Below are 15733 nucleotides of genomic sequence, written 5' to 3' on the forward strand. Positions count from 1 at the left end.
TACATGCAGCCTTTGACACCTACGCTGTCCTAACTAAAACACACTATGCAGTTTGAGGTGGATGGCACGGCAGGTGACCAGCTGAATCATCCCTCTACTCTGTCTTCTCTTTAATAGCACCCCTTTCCTCCTACCTGTCTCTCTCCCCTCTGTGCTGAGCAGAACTCCCTGCACTCATCAAAACCTTGAGCTGCTACAGTGTCAGCAGCTCTCCATGTTACCATAGTGATGGGTTTCATAGCTACCAGTTTGAAATGGAGGGGTAGATGAGAACAACCTTGATGCCGAGCTACTGGTGAAGTCACCTAATTACCATCATTATCTAACGTTTCAATATATGTAGGGGGATAGGATAGGAAAGACTACAGGTGCATTAAAAATAGTCTACAGACACTGGTTAATACTCACGTAAGAACCTGATAGATATCCTCTGATCTCCCTTTACGTAATCTTAGGATCCAGGCACCGGGATTGGCTTTCAGCTGGAAATATCCCTGTTGTGGTTTAAAAAGTGAGAGTCTAAGTATTTATGGTTAGAATACAATTCACACTTCTTTTCTCAACCCTGGCACCAGACACTTTCTGTTCCAAATTGGTTCTTTACTACTACAATTAACTACTATGATATCTGTGTTGTCTGTGTCTATCTAACACAGCGCAAAAAAACTGGCTTGGTAACTTGGTATAGAAGAGAGAGGCTGCTGACCAGGTTAGCCATGACAATAGTGTCATACATGAGCGGGTCTCGACTCATGCCCAGGGTAAACTGCAGTCCACGAGGAGGCTGACCAGTCGACAGGTCAAAACAGTGGCCCTCCAGCAAAAGGTGCTCCAGTTCATACTCCGCCGTCACAACCCCGCTCACCTGGAGTAGATCATGCAAGTATAACAACCCTAGTTAACAAGAGAAAATGATAAGATGGATGGGTAGTAATGAGGATAAGGATAAGGATACCTCCTGCAGGTGGATATTATCCAAGTCATGGGGACTGCGCACTGCCTGCACCATCCAGCTCTCTGGTGTGATCATATTAAGGGTGAGGAGTGGAGATTCTGGGAGCTCCATGAAGCGGGCAACCGGTCCTGGAGACACTGTGTCGTTGGCCAAGAAAGCCACGTCAGACTCAAGGACAAAGCGATAAAAGCTACGAGGACAGACAAACAGAGATGATCAAAATTCAAGTGCTCGCCAATTACCTGCAAATTAACATGGTATCTTACAACACAGTAGAGAACTGAAAACCGAGTAATGGCAGATATGTTGCAGGACTTTTTGCCATCAGCCTGAGACAACAATTCCATCCAACAAGCGCACTGTGCTCTTCAGCGAGCACTAAAATGATGACATGTTGTGCAATAGTCTCCTTTCTAGGACAGGATAGATGGACTCTATTGTGACAGTTGGGTATATACAATCTCTTCAAAGTGAGGTATCTAATACTATTACTGCCAGTGTTCCTGCTCAGCCAATAACAGAAAGATGTGCAGCAGTCTGTGCAACAGAATTGTTCCCTTTTGCCATTATTACCCAGAGTTGTCGCAGAGGCCAGCTCTGGACTAATCTTTATGCTAATTGCTTTTCTTCAGTGCACCCTCTGACACCGAAGAGTCCTAATGAGTGTAGATAACATGGCAGATGATAACCATTACCAATGCTAATTCTTTTTATTTAGAATGCCTTTTTATCCTCTAAGGTACATCAACACATTCTTTATTCACAGAAAAATTTCTCAAAACTAAATCCCCACCACAGCAGCCATGTTTCTGTGTACCAGAGCAGAGTGGTTAAAGAGGGGCCGTTGATTCCAGGGTGAGATGGGAGAGAAAGGTTGTTGTAAGAGGAATAACCTAATGCACCAGGGGAAAACACACTGTTTTCATTCAATTGGGTCTATTTTGTGAGATGACCAATTCTCCATGAGAAGAAAAGTGAGAAAAATATGAGGTGTGAAGATGCTCTCTTGCTGCATTTTTCTAGCCACAATGTTTGTTTGCCTGCTTGCTTTTTTAATGACTTTTTTGTCATTTTAAAGGGTATTAATTCCCCAAAGTAGAAGACATTTTCACAGGGCTGGTTAGATGTTCAGATTTCTGGCTTTGTCTGGTACTCACATCTTCAGTGGCTGTATATCAGGACAATGCTTTAAGAGATAAACCAGCAACACAATACATTTCATTTACAAAGGTCGATAATATGAAATGTGTCTGCACTGTGAAAATATCATGTAGCCTTTTGTGTCAATTACAGGCAATTGTCACTTAGGGAGACAGGAAGAGCGATGGGCTTGGGGAAAAGGGGAGCTTGTGTGAGTGATTTGTGGGGAAAGAGTTATTTCCATCAATTCTTTTCCCGATGATTTCTAACAGAGATTAATAAAGGTTATACTGTAATTCCTCCCTCCAATGTGAGGGTAAATTTTCTGCAATTTGGTACTTTGGTACTTCTTTGGTACTTTTTTTAAACTTTATTACCACTACAAATCTTTCCTGTTATGGAACAAATTAAAAGAAAAAATACCCTAAATTACATAATGTTACAGTTATGTGTGTTTTTTGTTTAGTTGTTTTTGCTGCATGGCTTAAGCTGCAACAGTGCAAGCTGTAAGCAATTTACCCAGAGATGTGAGGGGAGGCCCAAAGCAATAAGGTGGTGTTATTAAGCAGATTGCATCTGTGCAGTATAATCTTACAAAGGGAAGGAGTGAGGCAGAGATGCTAAGTCTGTACTGGTCAGAGGATACACAAACAAGCCAAACAGGAAAAGAAATTTAATTACTGTTGGAGCTGGAGCTTACCTCTTGAGGGGCATCTCGGACAACTTGGCCCTGCAATTCATAAACACCTGCAGCCTCACATTGACCACTTGACCGAGCACCTGCAGGAGTCACAGAGAAGAGACTCAGCTAGGAATCATGAGCAAAGTAGATACCAGCAGAGAGGCCACCAGTAGAGCACACACACGAGACATTCGCTTAACAAAAGGACTGAAGGCAGTTTATAGTTTCACTGCCCATTACTGTTACTTTACTCAGTTGAAAAGGGTTCTCAAATGGCAAAGCAGAGACATTCTTACATAACATCTTTCATGGCATAACAGCAGTCAAAAAAATAATGAGCCAGTGGTTACAGGCACAGTTGCCTTAAAACCAGCTGTGATGTTGATTTGTTGGCATCATACTTTCTACTGTGTGCTGCAGCAGACTACTGAAAAGTGTACTCTGCAAACAACTGAAGGTGGCCGTCTCACTGGCTGTCTGTAAAGGCATGGTGAGTCATATTTTCATATACTTCCAAGTCAAATTCTTCACCAAGGCAAGCCTCCAGCAAGATGCTGCAGACAGCTAGTGGGATTCAGTGAGATTAAGCCCACTAAGAAAATGTTTCACAATAACCTTATCTGGTCAAACAAAAAGTAAGTACCATATACTTATTTTAGCATGTAAAGAATGCATAAGTCATACCATCAACAAAGGGAGGTACAGTATCTTTCAGAATAAAGGAAGGTACATAAAGGAAAACAAGCATGAAATATTTGATCATATCGATATGAGAATGTGGAAAAACAGGACTAATTCTATCTGAACTTTTGCATTTAGCTAAGTCTTGTGTTTCTGTACTCTCCCTTTCAGTTCAAGTGATTTTAGGGTGTCCTCTCTGTATAAAATATCAACAGAGAGGAGGAGAGGTATGAGAGAGTAGAATACAGCTTACAATTAGTAGAGAGGACATCTTCTGTGCCTCCCTACTGAGGGGGTCAACAATGGCCACCACATCATAGAACACTTCATTTTCACGAGGGGAGAGATGGAGAACACTGAGGAGGAGACCAGCACACCAAAGTGAATTCAGCAACACAAGGTTATACAACACTTATTCAGCAGAACTGCAAATCAAAAGATTCGCCTTTCTGCACTGCTTGAAATGATGGCGTAGCAATTTTCAGATCCATTATAACAAAAGGAGAGTGAGAGTGCAGGGACAGCAAACAGGAAAAAAAAACTTGCCCACCTGTGGTTGTCTTTGATGAAGTGGACATCCCTCCTGACCTCTCCTTTGGGAGCTGCAGTTAAGAGGGCATCAACTTTCATGACTAAGTCACTGGCACTGAGGGAGAAGAGGTTTAGCAGGGTCAGTCCATCATTTATTAATGATACATGTTAGAAGAGATGTAACACAGCTCACATAATGGAATATCAAGCTGTTAACAAGGTAGCCTCATAAAGGAATGCAGGCTACCTTCAAACTGAGAATATGGTACCGTCTTCATTGCATTCATGTTTGTTTTTTATATAACATACAGTGGCCTAAGAAGATATTCACTTTTTCTAAACTGCATTGTGTTTTAGATTTAATTGTTAATAGATAGGACTTCATGGCTTGTTTTTTGTCCTGGCATGCAGTTGTGGAACCTTATATACACAAGTGTGTGCCTTTCTAAAATACATCCAATCAATTCATTCTACCACAGGTGGACTCAAGATCTGGACACATCCCAAGGAAAATTAAAGCAAACAGGATGCACCTGGCTACATTCTGAAGCACCACAACAAAGGGTCTGAATACTCTCTGCAGCCACAGTAAGAGGATTTAAGAGGACTCCTTCTTTATAGATCCTTCCAAACAAACATAATACATAGAGGGAGAGGTTCAAAGGATGCATAAATGTCCTATGAAAGACAGTTAAAGGGACAAAGAGGAACATACTGCGTCAGGTTAAAACAAATACAAACATACTGCTTTGGTTTCATCCCCATCTGTTTAACTCTGGCTTTGACTTTCTCTGCAGAGCCACTCAGTGTAATCTTCTCCAGCAAATGGAAATCCTCCACAGTGAATTCTTCCTTCTCCTCAAATGGACCAAGGATCTAACATGGAGAAAAGAATACTGTCAGAGCACGACTTTTCCAATTTTTTTTTTTTTATCTCAGCATGTATTATTTACTACTTGCCAGGGGGGTGTTAAATGTAATGTGATTGTAACAGAGTGTTTTATCCACTTAAAGTCATGGTATTCAGTGATGTGTTTTCCTCCTTTCTATTTTGGGAGTAGAGCCCTGCCACTGCAGCGGAGGAATGTAAAATGATATTAATTGTTACTGCCATCTCAGAGGCTGGCCTCTTCATCCGTAACTGTCAGCATCGCTGTTGCTGAGACATCAGTCATCAGCTTTGTGCACCACATAAAGTCAGCAGATACACAGACACTCACACAAACACACATACACACACACTGTGCCATTTGAGCCACCTGTGACTTTTGAGAAACAGACATCATGCTGATTTGACAGTACTAAGGACGCACTCTGAAAACACTAGAGGGACAAATCTCAGAAGTGCAGCAGTTTAGAGGACCTACTCCACTGTAGCAAACAATACCAGCAACATTTAACCAATGCTTTTCCTCACTAATAATACATGCAGTTCTTTTCCAATCTCTATGCAAAACATGACAATCAGTATTCTGAAGTAACCACAAATGAGCATAAGTGAACTGCATTAGAGTTGAAGTCCACTCACCCTGCCATTGCTGATCACTGCCCGCTCTCCAGGACTCAGTTTCAGGACATCTCGACAGAACAGCTGCTGACTGCGGATAAAATCCACTTCAAGTGTGTTGAACTTTTTCTCAAAGGCATCAACATCCATGCCCTGCAGCAGAATAACAAAAGTTTGTTTAGGATATTAGATAATCTGATTGTATTGTTGACGCACACATTTCTGAAGAATCTGTGATGTGCTGAACAATTCAATAGACTTGCTCAAGGACTTTTCTCCCTTAACAGTCTGTCCAAAACAAAACATGAGTGATGCATTGATGTGAGGAATGATGTATGAGGCAAAAAAATTATTCACAATATCATTGATGCCTTACATCAGTACATATTCAAACATAAAATAGCGAGCTGTCAGAAATGCACATGTCTGAAAATGAGATTAATCAATGTGTAATTAATATAACAAACTCTTAATTAAGCCTCTGCCATTTTTGTCTATAACAAATTAGGTGCGGGAGTGTGGAGGGTTTGTGGAGTCAGGTTATTAGTTTCTCTAACATTTCCCTCCTCAGGAGAACAGGTGAAATACCAATAATGTCAGCACAATCCAGTCAGCAAGTCTGTCTGGCAGCCAATAATAAACTCATATCCCTTGACTCTTGGTCTCAACTCACACAGCCACCTCCTACCTATCCTTCCATTGCTATTTCCAGCCCATTGTCTCTCCATTGTTTAAGGCTGGTATAACTGCAGGCAGTTTGTTCATGGTTGGTCCCAAATGTAATCTGTGCTATATGACTTATCCTGGTGGGAGAGATGGGAAATTTCCTGTCAGCTGATTTGTTGATTAGTGCCTAAGAATTTGTTTTCTTATGTGCAGTTCTGTGTGGGTGAATACTGCACACTACAGCATGGAGAACACTAGCAGTTGTAGACTGCTTACAGCAGCACAGTGAGGGTCAGGCTTGGCTGAACACATGTGGTTCACACAACCATGAATGGTGAGCAGGAGCTCAGCTATTCATCAGGTGCTAGAGACCAGGTTTCCACCTGTGCTTTTCACTTACAGATTCAGAGTGAGGAGTCTGCTTTGTGACAGTAACGCTTGCCTTGGTATCCACTGACTGTGGAGCATCATGCTCATCATGTTCAGGAAAGGAATTTGAAGTTGGTCTCATCAATCACCATTTTCCCTGACTGTGCACTCAAATCAAGACAGAAGGGGCAGACAAATCCCTGTAAGTGGTTATATCCAACCTTTGTTTTTCCTAGTTTTTACCATGATGATCATCAATTCAGCCTAAAATGTTATCTCTGACACTATTGCAAAGTTACATTATTCCCATTTCACGAAGACACAATAGAGAGGACCAACCTAAAATCAAATATGTGAACCAAAAGATATTAATTACTTATTTCTAGCACATTTTCCAAAACTGTTTATTACTTAGGTAGCTATCCCTTTAATTTCTTAAAGTGTCATCTTGCAAACTAATCACTAATAACCTCACATTAATCAAATTAACTGACAACTTAACATATTTCAGTATGGCAATATGCTCATGTTTCAGTGCATGAATAACTTAATCAAGTCTAAATTTGGTAATACTTTGATTTAACTCAATCAACCATGTGATCAAATCATGGGTAAATTAGATAATGAATCTGATCAGACAATAGACAACAATAAAATTTACATCATATGACAATAATGACAATCCAAGGCCATAGTCCCATTACACAATATCATTAGCAAATCAATATATTGCCAAACTGTACCAAAAACTTCAGACACAGGTCCCATTTGCTTGAAATACAAAAGAAATGCAAATGAAATGTTTGGAATCTGACCATCTTTGAAGTGGCAGAAAAACAGAACTGCATTTCTTAATCTCTCCTTTACCTGCATCAGTAAGTCCTTCATTCTGGTCCCCTGCGGGAGGAGCTGGCTGCTTTCTTCTTTTAGGAGTTTTTGCACAAACTCTGATGTAGCCTTATTCTTCTGGGTGAGAAAAGAGGCCCAGATAGCCCTGTACAACACAGTGTTATCTTCGCTGGGCTTTCCAGTGGGGTTATCTATCACCCCAACACGCACTCCAGGGCTGGCCTTCTGCTTGGACACATGCACACAGGCGTGCGCGCACACACACATGCACACACACACACACACACACAAACAGCAGTGATATAATTCACACAAATACCACACATTCTCATATTTCCAGAAACTGCAGGTGTTACTGAGGAACAGCACAGGGAAGAGAGTGTGTTGAGTGCTTAAAAGCAACAGTAAAGGTTTCTCCTGTTTTACTTACTCTACTAGAAAATAATCTTTTTTCATGACAAACAGAAAATGCTTGCTTGCTGTATTACACCTAATTCATCTGCAGTGTATCAACAGAGTATTTCATTTTAGAGACATCTATACTGATGATTTTTGTGAGAGCACGCAGCAGAAAATTCATTTTCATAGTAAGTTTACTCAGTTTTTTTGTAATAAAAAGAGGGACCTGTCCTCATAATCAGTATCTAAACCATTTTAATGTTATCCATCGCTTCTTGCCTGTCCTCTCTGTAGCTGTAGGAACACCAAGTGCAGTGATTTGTGTCAAAGACAGGCCAATGTGAAAAATGTCATCGACATTCGAATCGAATCGAATCATCATTCATTCCTTCCAATATTTTATGGCTTGTGTTATATTGTCAAGAGTATACAAACTAAGATGTGAAATGATAGAATGGGGAGAAGAGGTGATGATACTCACCACATGTTTCAGAGCACTGAGTAACAGCTTTCTTCCCGAAACCTTCTCAAAATCTCCAGCTATCCACATGGTCACTGTGGTCATCCCATCTTCATCTATCGATAAAAGAGCAAAAACTCTATAGTCCACTAAATACAAACATATCACACTGCACTCAGCTTAAGCATGCTGTCATAACATATTTTGTCCAGTGACTGGAAGATTATGGTCAAAAAAAAGCAGCTGTCCAGCAGTTGCTTAAAGGTTCCTGGCTTTTTACTAGAACTGATCTGCACTCAGTGACCACTTTATTAAATACACCTCATCAATACTTGATTGGAACCCCTTTGCCCCCAGAGTAGCCTCAATTCTTTTTGGCATGGACTCAGCAATGTGCTGGAAACATTCCCTTGAGTTGATGTTCCATACAGACATGACAGTAACACGCAACTGCTGCAGATCTGTCAGCTGCACATTGATGCTGAAAATTTCCCATTCCACCACATCCCAAAGGTGCTCTATCAAACTGAGATCTGATGACGGGAGGCCACCAAAATGCACTGAAATCATAGTCATGTCGATGGAACCAGGTTGAGATGACGTGTGCTTTGTGACATGGCTCACCATCTTGCTGGAAGTAGGCATTAAAAGATGGGTAGACTGTAGCCATGGAGGGATGCACATAATCACCAACAATACACTGGTAGGCTGTGTCATTTAAATGGTGATCAGTTTATGGTAAGGGACCCAATGTGAGCCAATAATCTATTCTTAATACCATCATAACACCAGCCCCAGCTGTGGACAGAAAGGTAAGATTAATCCATGAATTCCTGTTGTTTACACCAAATTCTGACCCTTCCATCCTCATGTTGTAGCAGAAATCGAGATACGTTAGACCAGGGGATCTTTTCCAATCCTCAACTGTCCAGTTTACTCACTGTAGACTGTTCTTAGCTGACAGGAGCAAAGCCCAGTGTGGTGTGCCCCTGAACAAAAATGTGGGCACATCCATTTCAAGGTTTGACATGTTGTGCTTTCAGAGATGCTCTTCTGTGTATTGATGTTGTAACACATGGTTATTAAGAGTTATTTTTGCTTCCCAGTCAGCTTAAAACAGACCACTGGCCATTCTCCTATGACCACTTCAATTCAAAAGGTATTTTCACACACAGATACACTGCTCTCTGAACAACTCCATTTGGCATTCCATGGTCAAAGTCACTTAGATCACATTTTTTCACAGTCCTGATGTTTTGTCTGAAAAACACCTGAAGTTCTTGACCATGACCATTGAGTACAGGTGTATTAAATAAGGTTGCTACTGAGTGTAGGATCAAAAGCAAAAGTGGTGGGCAAATGCTCTCATTGTCAACCTTTATATTTATGTGGCTTTTACAGAAAACTAGTTATCCTTTAAAAGAGTCTTCACCCTGGTTACACACTGATAATTTGAAAGTGAGAAGGAAAATCAGGCACAGCCGTTACAGTGGGTGTTCAATTTGTGTGTGAGAGGTTAGAGAGAATGAGACATCTGGCAGAGAGCTGACTATATTAGAGGAGAATTGTGCCACCTGTCATCATTATATTCCCCCCAGTCAATCACTCAATCAGAAAATCAGGCAGTCAGCCGGTCAGCTACTCCACAGAGGAAGGATGGCAATCAGTCTCCACAGTGTTACTGAGACACCTACACTCTGGGCCTAAGCTGTGAAATGCAGTTCTGATGACCATTTAGACTGCTGGCTGAAAGCCAGTAAGCAGACCCAGTGGAGGCGCAGCCTGTCTGCCGTTAAAAAGGTCAGTTTCACACTTTCATAGATCAGAAAAGCAGTGTAGGATTCATTTTTGTTTAGAAAGTGCTTGTTTTACAAATTTTCAACAAGCAAATGTACAATAGCTTTTTCACTGTAGATGACAAGATGCAAATATTTGAATTAGTTATTCATACCTTTGCACTGTCACTGTGTTGCTGAAAATGACAAGGTGTGCATTCATCTGAAACATCTTAAATTGTGTTTACTGGGAAAGTAAGGCATGAAATTGCAAATAACATCTTACCACTATTTGTAAAGTACTTCATTCTCTTAGCCACTACAGCTGTCTTGTCTCTGGTATCCAAGAATGAAAACATAGTTGTGTCTTCCCAGTCATCTACAACTGCAAAGTAAGACAAAAAAAGTAAAAACATGAGAGGAATATAAACAGTGAATTGACATTGGTTGGTAGGATGATGGATGATGAGTAGTACATGTCACCTGGCCTGGCAGTGAAGTCGAGGTACTTTCGTTCAGTGCTTAGAATAAGAGGATTCATCCTGGGAACCACATTGGCCTGCTCCATTAGATAGTCTACCACATCTGAGCCCTCAGTTAACTGACCCTGTGGGCAAAGGACACACTGAATGAGAGTTATGTCACTGAGAAAATCAATCCATAAGTATGTACTGGATCTTGTGTAATTTGAACAGTCAACATGCAGTGAAATGTAAACATGTCCATAATACAATGTTATGTAGGGCTGAGGGGGAATATTTGACTGAAAATAATGTGTTCTGCGATCTACCAAATGTATTAAAACGCAAGTTGGCTATTGATAAGTTACTTAATATACTAGGTATCATAAGCCGGGTATCATCTCTAATATGTTTCTTTCTGTTACTTATGAAAAAGCATTAACATTAACCAGTGGCTAATATCTAGCAAATCGTAGACCCAGGCTAATCTGTGGAATATTACTGGTATGTATACTATAAGCATGGACCACTGGTACAATGCAAAAATAAATTAAATTGATAGGCTGAATATTAAGTGTGTCTCTTTCCACCCAGATGTGTCATACCATAAAGACAGCTCTCTGGAAGGCACTGGTGGTGTCCATTATGCGCTGCAGGATGATGGTCTCCAGTTCATCTGGCTCCATCTCATCCGGCCTCAAAGGGACTCCATTAAATAAAGCCAGAGGTAGAGCACCCAGGCCGCTCTTTTTGTAGAACAGGGCACCGTCCTGGAGCAAACAAAACATGGACTAAATACTGGGCTGTTGCTCCCATTTGATCGATTATTCAGTAATAATCTTTATTTCCCATGAAAACAAAGACAATGGAGAAAGTAATTTAAGATATTTACCTTTCTTTTATCATCATACTCGGATTCTACACCTAGAATCCTCTCAGCACTGGCTTTAGGGAATTTTCTCTTCAGGTAAGCAGAGAGGGTATCAACAGACAGTGTCTCCCCTACATCTACTCTGTTGTACAGCTGGAAGAGAGTTGCAAATTAAATCAGATTTGACCATCACTGTCTTCAGGACTCATCTGCTGTCAATAATTTTCAGCTCTGTTTGAAGCTGATCCCACTGACTCATCTAGTCCAATAATGTCTCAAACCATGGGATAACACAAGGCACAATAAAACAACAGTCTTCCAAGGCACGAAGAGATATGAGTTGGCCAGGAGTGTGCTTTAGTTATTCTTCATGAAGTGCTCACTAAAACAACAGAGATTTATGTACTGTATGTGATATACTTACTGAGACCATGGACATCAGAGCTTGGGATAAATCATACTCGTCTGCAATGTAATTCAGTAGTCGGTAAAATCCAACTCCTGCATCTGAAAAGCCATCAATCTCATCCTTGGTGTTGACAACAAACACAAATCCAATTCTATAAAAAAAAGAGGAGGTAAAAACAAGTATTCAATTTGCAGGTAAAATGTGAATCACAACCTAGCACAGATTATAAATGCCAAGAGAGGATCACATAAACAGCTGCGCAGGTGTGAGAAATAACAGCACCAACCTCAAAGGGATCTTATGCTTGTAGAAAAGCTCTGCTAGTTTCACCAGCTCAATGCTCTCTTCTTGTACTGGATCTAGGAACAGCACCTATCAACAAAGGTGATCAGACAGCAGATAGACCAATACACCTGTCTCAGACTGTTTTGATAATCAAAAGCAAATATTCCAAATGTACTCTCTATGCTCTTTTGCGTCAATGTGTCTGCCTGTGCTAACTGAAATGTTATGATGATGTGATCGCGAACACCCCACAGTCTTGCAGAGGAGTCAGATGCATCCAAAGAGATTCACAGGGTTCCGTTGAGGTAACATAACAACTCTACTACAGTGAAGACTGTCTTCAATTCCAGTCCCTTCTGCTGTCAACTCACCAGGTTGAAGAAATTGCGTCGGACCTGGCGGATGACTCCAGGAAAGGTGGCTCTGAGGAGCTCCTGTACACCAGTTGGCCAGCTGCGGTACATTGCGTCATTCTCTATGTCATTTATCCACTGGAAAGTAAAGAAAGAAAGAACACAAAGGAAATATATTAATGGGTTAATTGCCGAGATTCAGGTAGAGATTCAGTACTTCAGTTGAGGACAATTTAGACTGATACGGCAGAAAGGCCTCTCCTAAATTTTGACTATAATTCCTCTGTAGTTATGGCAATGGTACTTATTGTACTAAGGAAATCCAAAACTAATTCATCTTTCTTAATTTTTTTAGAAGTTTATCTATTAAATTGTTTTTTCAATACACACATGTAAATGACAAAGCTTGCTATACCCCGTTAGTCTTACTCAAATTGGATAGTTCCTTACTCCTTTGCTTTTGTTTTTTCTCCTTCTGCCTCTGTAACCTCCAGCAGAATGACCCTCTCCCACCACTACAAATTCCAAACTTTCAAAAATTCACAGAAGTTGAGTATTCAGTGCTGGACTTGCTGACCTTATGTGTGTGACTGCATTATCAAGCGCAACCACACCCTGTAATTCACATTAATGTGTCAGTGTAGTGATAAGTGTATCCTGTTATTTGTCAAGAGCTCCAAGATACTGCTTTGTTACACTGGGTAACTTTTGAAATGATAATTTCTTTCCTGTTAACTAGTAACATATAGCATATAATTCATATTTAATCCCAGTTTAAAAGGCTGTATGGGTTCAATGTAAATGTTCTTTAACTAGATTAACCTGCCTGTTCAATAGACAGATCGTTTCATGCATGTAAATCAAATCAGTGTTATTTGACATTACATCATCATACAGCTCTGTGCAAAGAAATATGTTGTGAGTTGATGTGTATATTTAACATACACTTCTTTTAAAGCTCTACAATTCACCATCAGAGAAAGCTATTAGTCAGTTGGATGTATTCTCTCTCCTTCCGTGTGTGGTATCTCTCTGACACTCATACTTTACATGTCATACATTGTCCAAGGAAAAAGAGATGCAAGTTGGTATGTTAGCAGGTTTAATATCTTCATTTCTTTGGCATTTTTTTAGTACCTAGAATATTAAAATGGCCAGAGGGACCAAAATGAAAACTTGCAAGTTTTTAATTTGATAGTTTTTCTTGGCTAACTTCCAAGTTAATAATTGAGGTCCCTGGCAGGCTCGACACTGTTGCAATAGCTTGATGACTGATCCACTAATTCACACCCTGGTGCAAGTACACAAAGAAGAAAAAACACCTGCAGTGTTGATCTGGGCCAGTGAATAATTCCTCTGGACAGGACTCACCATTATAGCTGGATGTCTGATATCTAAGGCATAGCTGTCATCCACAGCATTCACAGGTAAACTCAACAGCTTGCCCTGATGTTCTCCTTTTATGCCTAGGTTATGAAGTCCCTCCAAGACCCTGGCCTCTCCCCTGAGGATGTCCAAAATGCTGTAATTGCAAAATCACAGGTTATTTTCTATACACATATTAGTTGTGTTGCAATGGCTTTGAACTGCAGTCAACTCTAATCTTGTCAGACCAGGATTACGTATATGATATAGGATTATGTATAAGTCTGAGGCTTTCTGGGGAGAGCAGGCCAGGCAGGCCAACAGTCCCTCCTGCTGAGTTCCTACCTGAAAGGGTTGTGAATGTCCAGATCAATGTGCAGTCCATTGATGAAGAGTTCCCCGTCTCCCGGATGAACACCAATGGTCTCACTGAGATGCTGTAAGAAGAGACTCAAAGGGTTAGCCCTAAGTGAGTGATTCTACCTCTAGTGCCTGATATCTCAAAAAGAAAATATGTGTACAGAGACCACAGCAGTAAGCAGAAAAGATAAAGCGTGCACAGAGAACAGAAAAGCAAGAATAAAATGTCACATTTGATGTTGGTATGAAATTTATTTCAGACACAGATTAAAAATTCATTCTCTAAAAAAAAAACTTGTGCAATGACTAAGGATGTTATCAAAGAAAACCTCCTGCACTATCATGTGGGAATGCTGCTTGTGATATTGCACCTTTTGGTTCTCCTCAATTTCTTTTCTCATTTCCTGCTTTACGGCCACTCTTGTCAGTGATCTGTGGGAACAGTAAAACATGTACAGTCACCATCAGCTTTTACCATATCCCCAGCTGGCTGTAAAATGCCAGTTTTAATCTCCAAAAACCTGTGGGTCTCAAGATGGTACGTTTGCAGTCAATTCCCTGTAAACACCCAACTCTTACTCAGCTCTTTTTGGTGTTATTACAAGCTGTCTGAGCCAAAATAAGCAAACATCAGAAAGGCTGATTTGATCTTTGCACAACAGGATGTATTTATTGTAGAGATAATAGGTGTCACAGGGAAAAGTACTAATGCTCAAACAAATGGGTTTATAAAAAGAATACTGCAGGTGCAATTAAATAACAGCATTTGTTATGGATTGATTCACACACTGTAACACAAAGTAGGACTCAGAGAAAAAAAAAGCTTGACTTTGGAATGGTACCAAATGCACAAGCCACTCAGCCAGAGAGAGAAAATAAGATGAATTTTCTTACCTGGCTTTGCTTGGAAAGTTCTGACTGAGATCTCGCATGAGCTTCAAAGCATCAAACTTTGGCACTGACATGATTCTGGCAGCTGCTTGGAAACTTAGATCTGTGGAGATCAAATAATGAAATCATCAACATTTATACAAATGCACATTTGTTTAGACAAAATAAATCCAAGCAAAATGCAAAGCGATCAGAGGAGATCTGCTGTGACACACTGGCTGTGTTAAAATAATTAACTGTTAATCAACGCTAGTACAACAGTACAAAATAAAAGCATCACCTGCCACTGATGTATTACTATTTTATTTTTTACAATCCCGGAACAGCTGAAATGGAAGATTGATACCTTGCATTTCCCACACTTTGAGAGGAGCCATGTCATTGGTGCTCTCCAGAAGATGTTTGCGAAGCTCAACAAGTTGCTCCTGCAGTTCAGGATGAGATTTCCTTAAAAGAGGTGAAAGGAAATGAGGAAAATACAAACATAAGGCAAGAATTTCTTTTCATCTCTTAATCAGATCTAACAAAGCACAAGACACACAGTAGCAAGAAAAAATGTTAATAGCCATTAGCAGTTTATGGTTAAGCCACTTACTTTAATGTTCCAAAAAAGAATCCTTGAACTTCATCGTTATCATCATCCTCTGTATTTATAACTGCCTTTGAATCTATAAAGCAAAAGATTTGTGTTTAATTGCCTTGGACACAGTGAGGTCCCGTGCAT

The 15733-nt window shown here is 40.3% G+C and overlaps 1 protein-coding gene across 4 annotated transcripts in view; it reads right to left on the bottom strand.

Moving 5' to 3' along the window:
• Window positions 1-15733, bottom strand: part of uggt2 (UDP-glucose glycoprotein glucosyltransferase 2) — a 35126-nt gene that overhangs the window by 14232 nt on the left and 5161 nt on the right. For all 4 annotated transcript variants that reach the window (XM_018673553.2, XM_051071170.1, XM_018673557.2 and 1 more), the window contains exons 8-30: window positions 15605-15677; window positions 15356-15456; window positions 15013-15112; window positions 14490-14550; window positions 14104-14195; window positions 13765-13915; window positions 12412-12531; window positions 12042-12127; window positions 11771-11906; window positions 11368-11499; window positions 11081-11245; window positions 10498-10621; window positions 10301-10399; window positions 8261-8355; window positions 7399-7605; window positions 5518-5649; window positions 4735-4865; window positions 4009-4104; window positions 3712-3814; window positions 2796-2875; window positions 956-1145; window positions 707-865; window positions 409-494 (exon numbers count right to left, since the gene is read on the bottom strand). In XM_018673553.2, coding sequence (XP_018529069.1) covers window positions 409-494; window positions 707-865; window positions 956-1145; window positions 2796-2875; window positions 3712-3814; window positions 4009-4104; window positions 4735-4865; window positions 5518-5649; window positions 7399-7605; window positions 8261-8355; window positions 10301-10399; window positions 10498-10621; window positions 11081-11245; window positions 11368-11499; window positions 11771-11906; window positions 12042-12127; window positions 12412-12531; window positions 13765-13915; window positions 14104-14195; window positions 14490-14550; window positions 15013-15112; window positions 15356-15456; window positions 15605-15677 — 2719 coding nt within the window. The remainder of the gene's footprint in view (window positions 1-408; window positions 495-706; window positions 866-955; window positions 1146-2795; window positions 2876-3711; window positions 3815-4008; window positions 4105-4734; window positions 4866-5517; window positions 5650-7398; window positions 7606-8260; window positions 8356-10300; window positions 10400-10497; window positions 10622-11080; window positions 11246-11367; window positions 11500-11770; window positions 11907-12041; window positions 12128-12411; window positions 12532-13764; window positions 13916-14103; window positions 14196-14489; window positions 14551-15012; window positions 15113-15355; window positions 15457-15604; window positions 15678-15733) is intronic.

Source organism: Lates calcarifer, linkage group LG1, assembly GCF_001640805.2.
Source record: "Lates calcarifer isolate ASB-BC8 linkage group LG1, TLL_Latcal_v3, whole genome shotgun sequence".
Classification (NCBI taxonomy): Eukaryota; Metazoa; Chordata; class Actinopteri; family Centropomidae; genus Lates; species Lates calcarifer.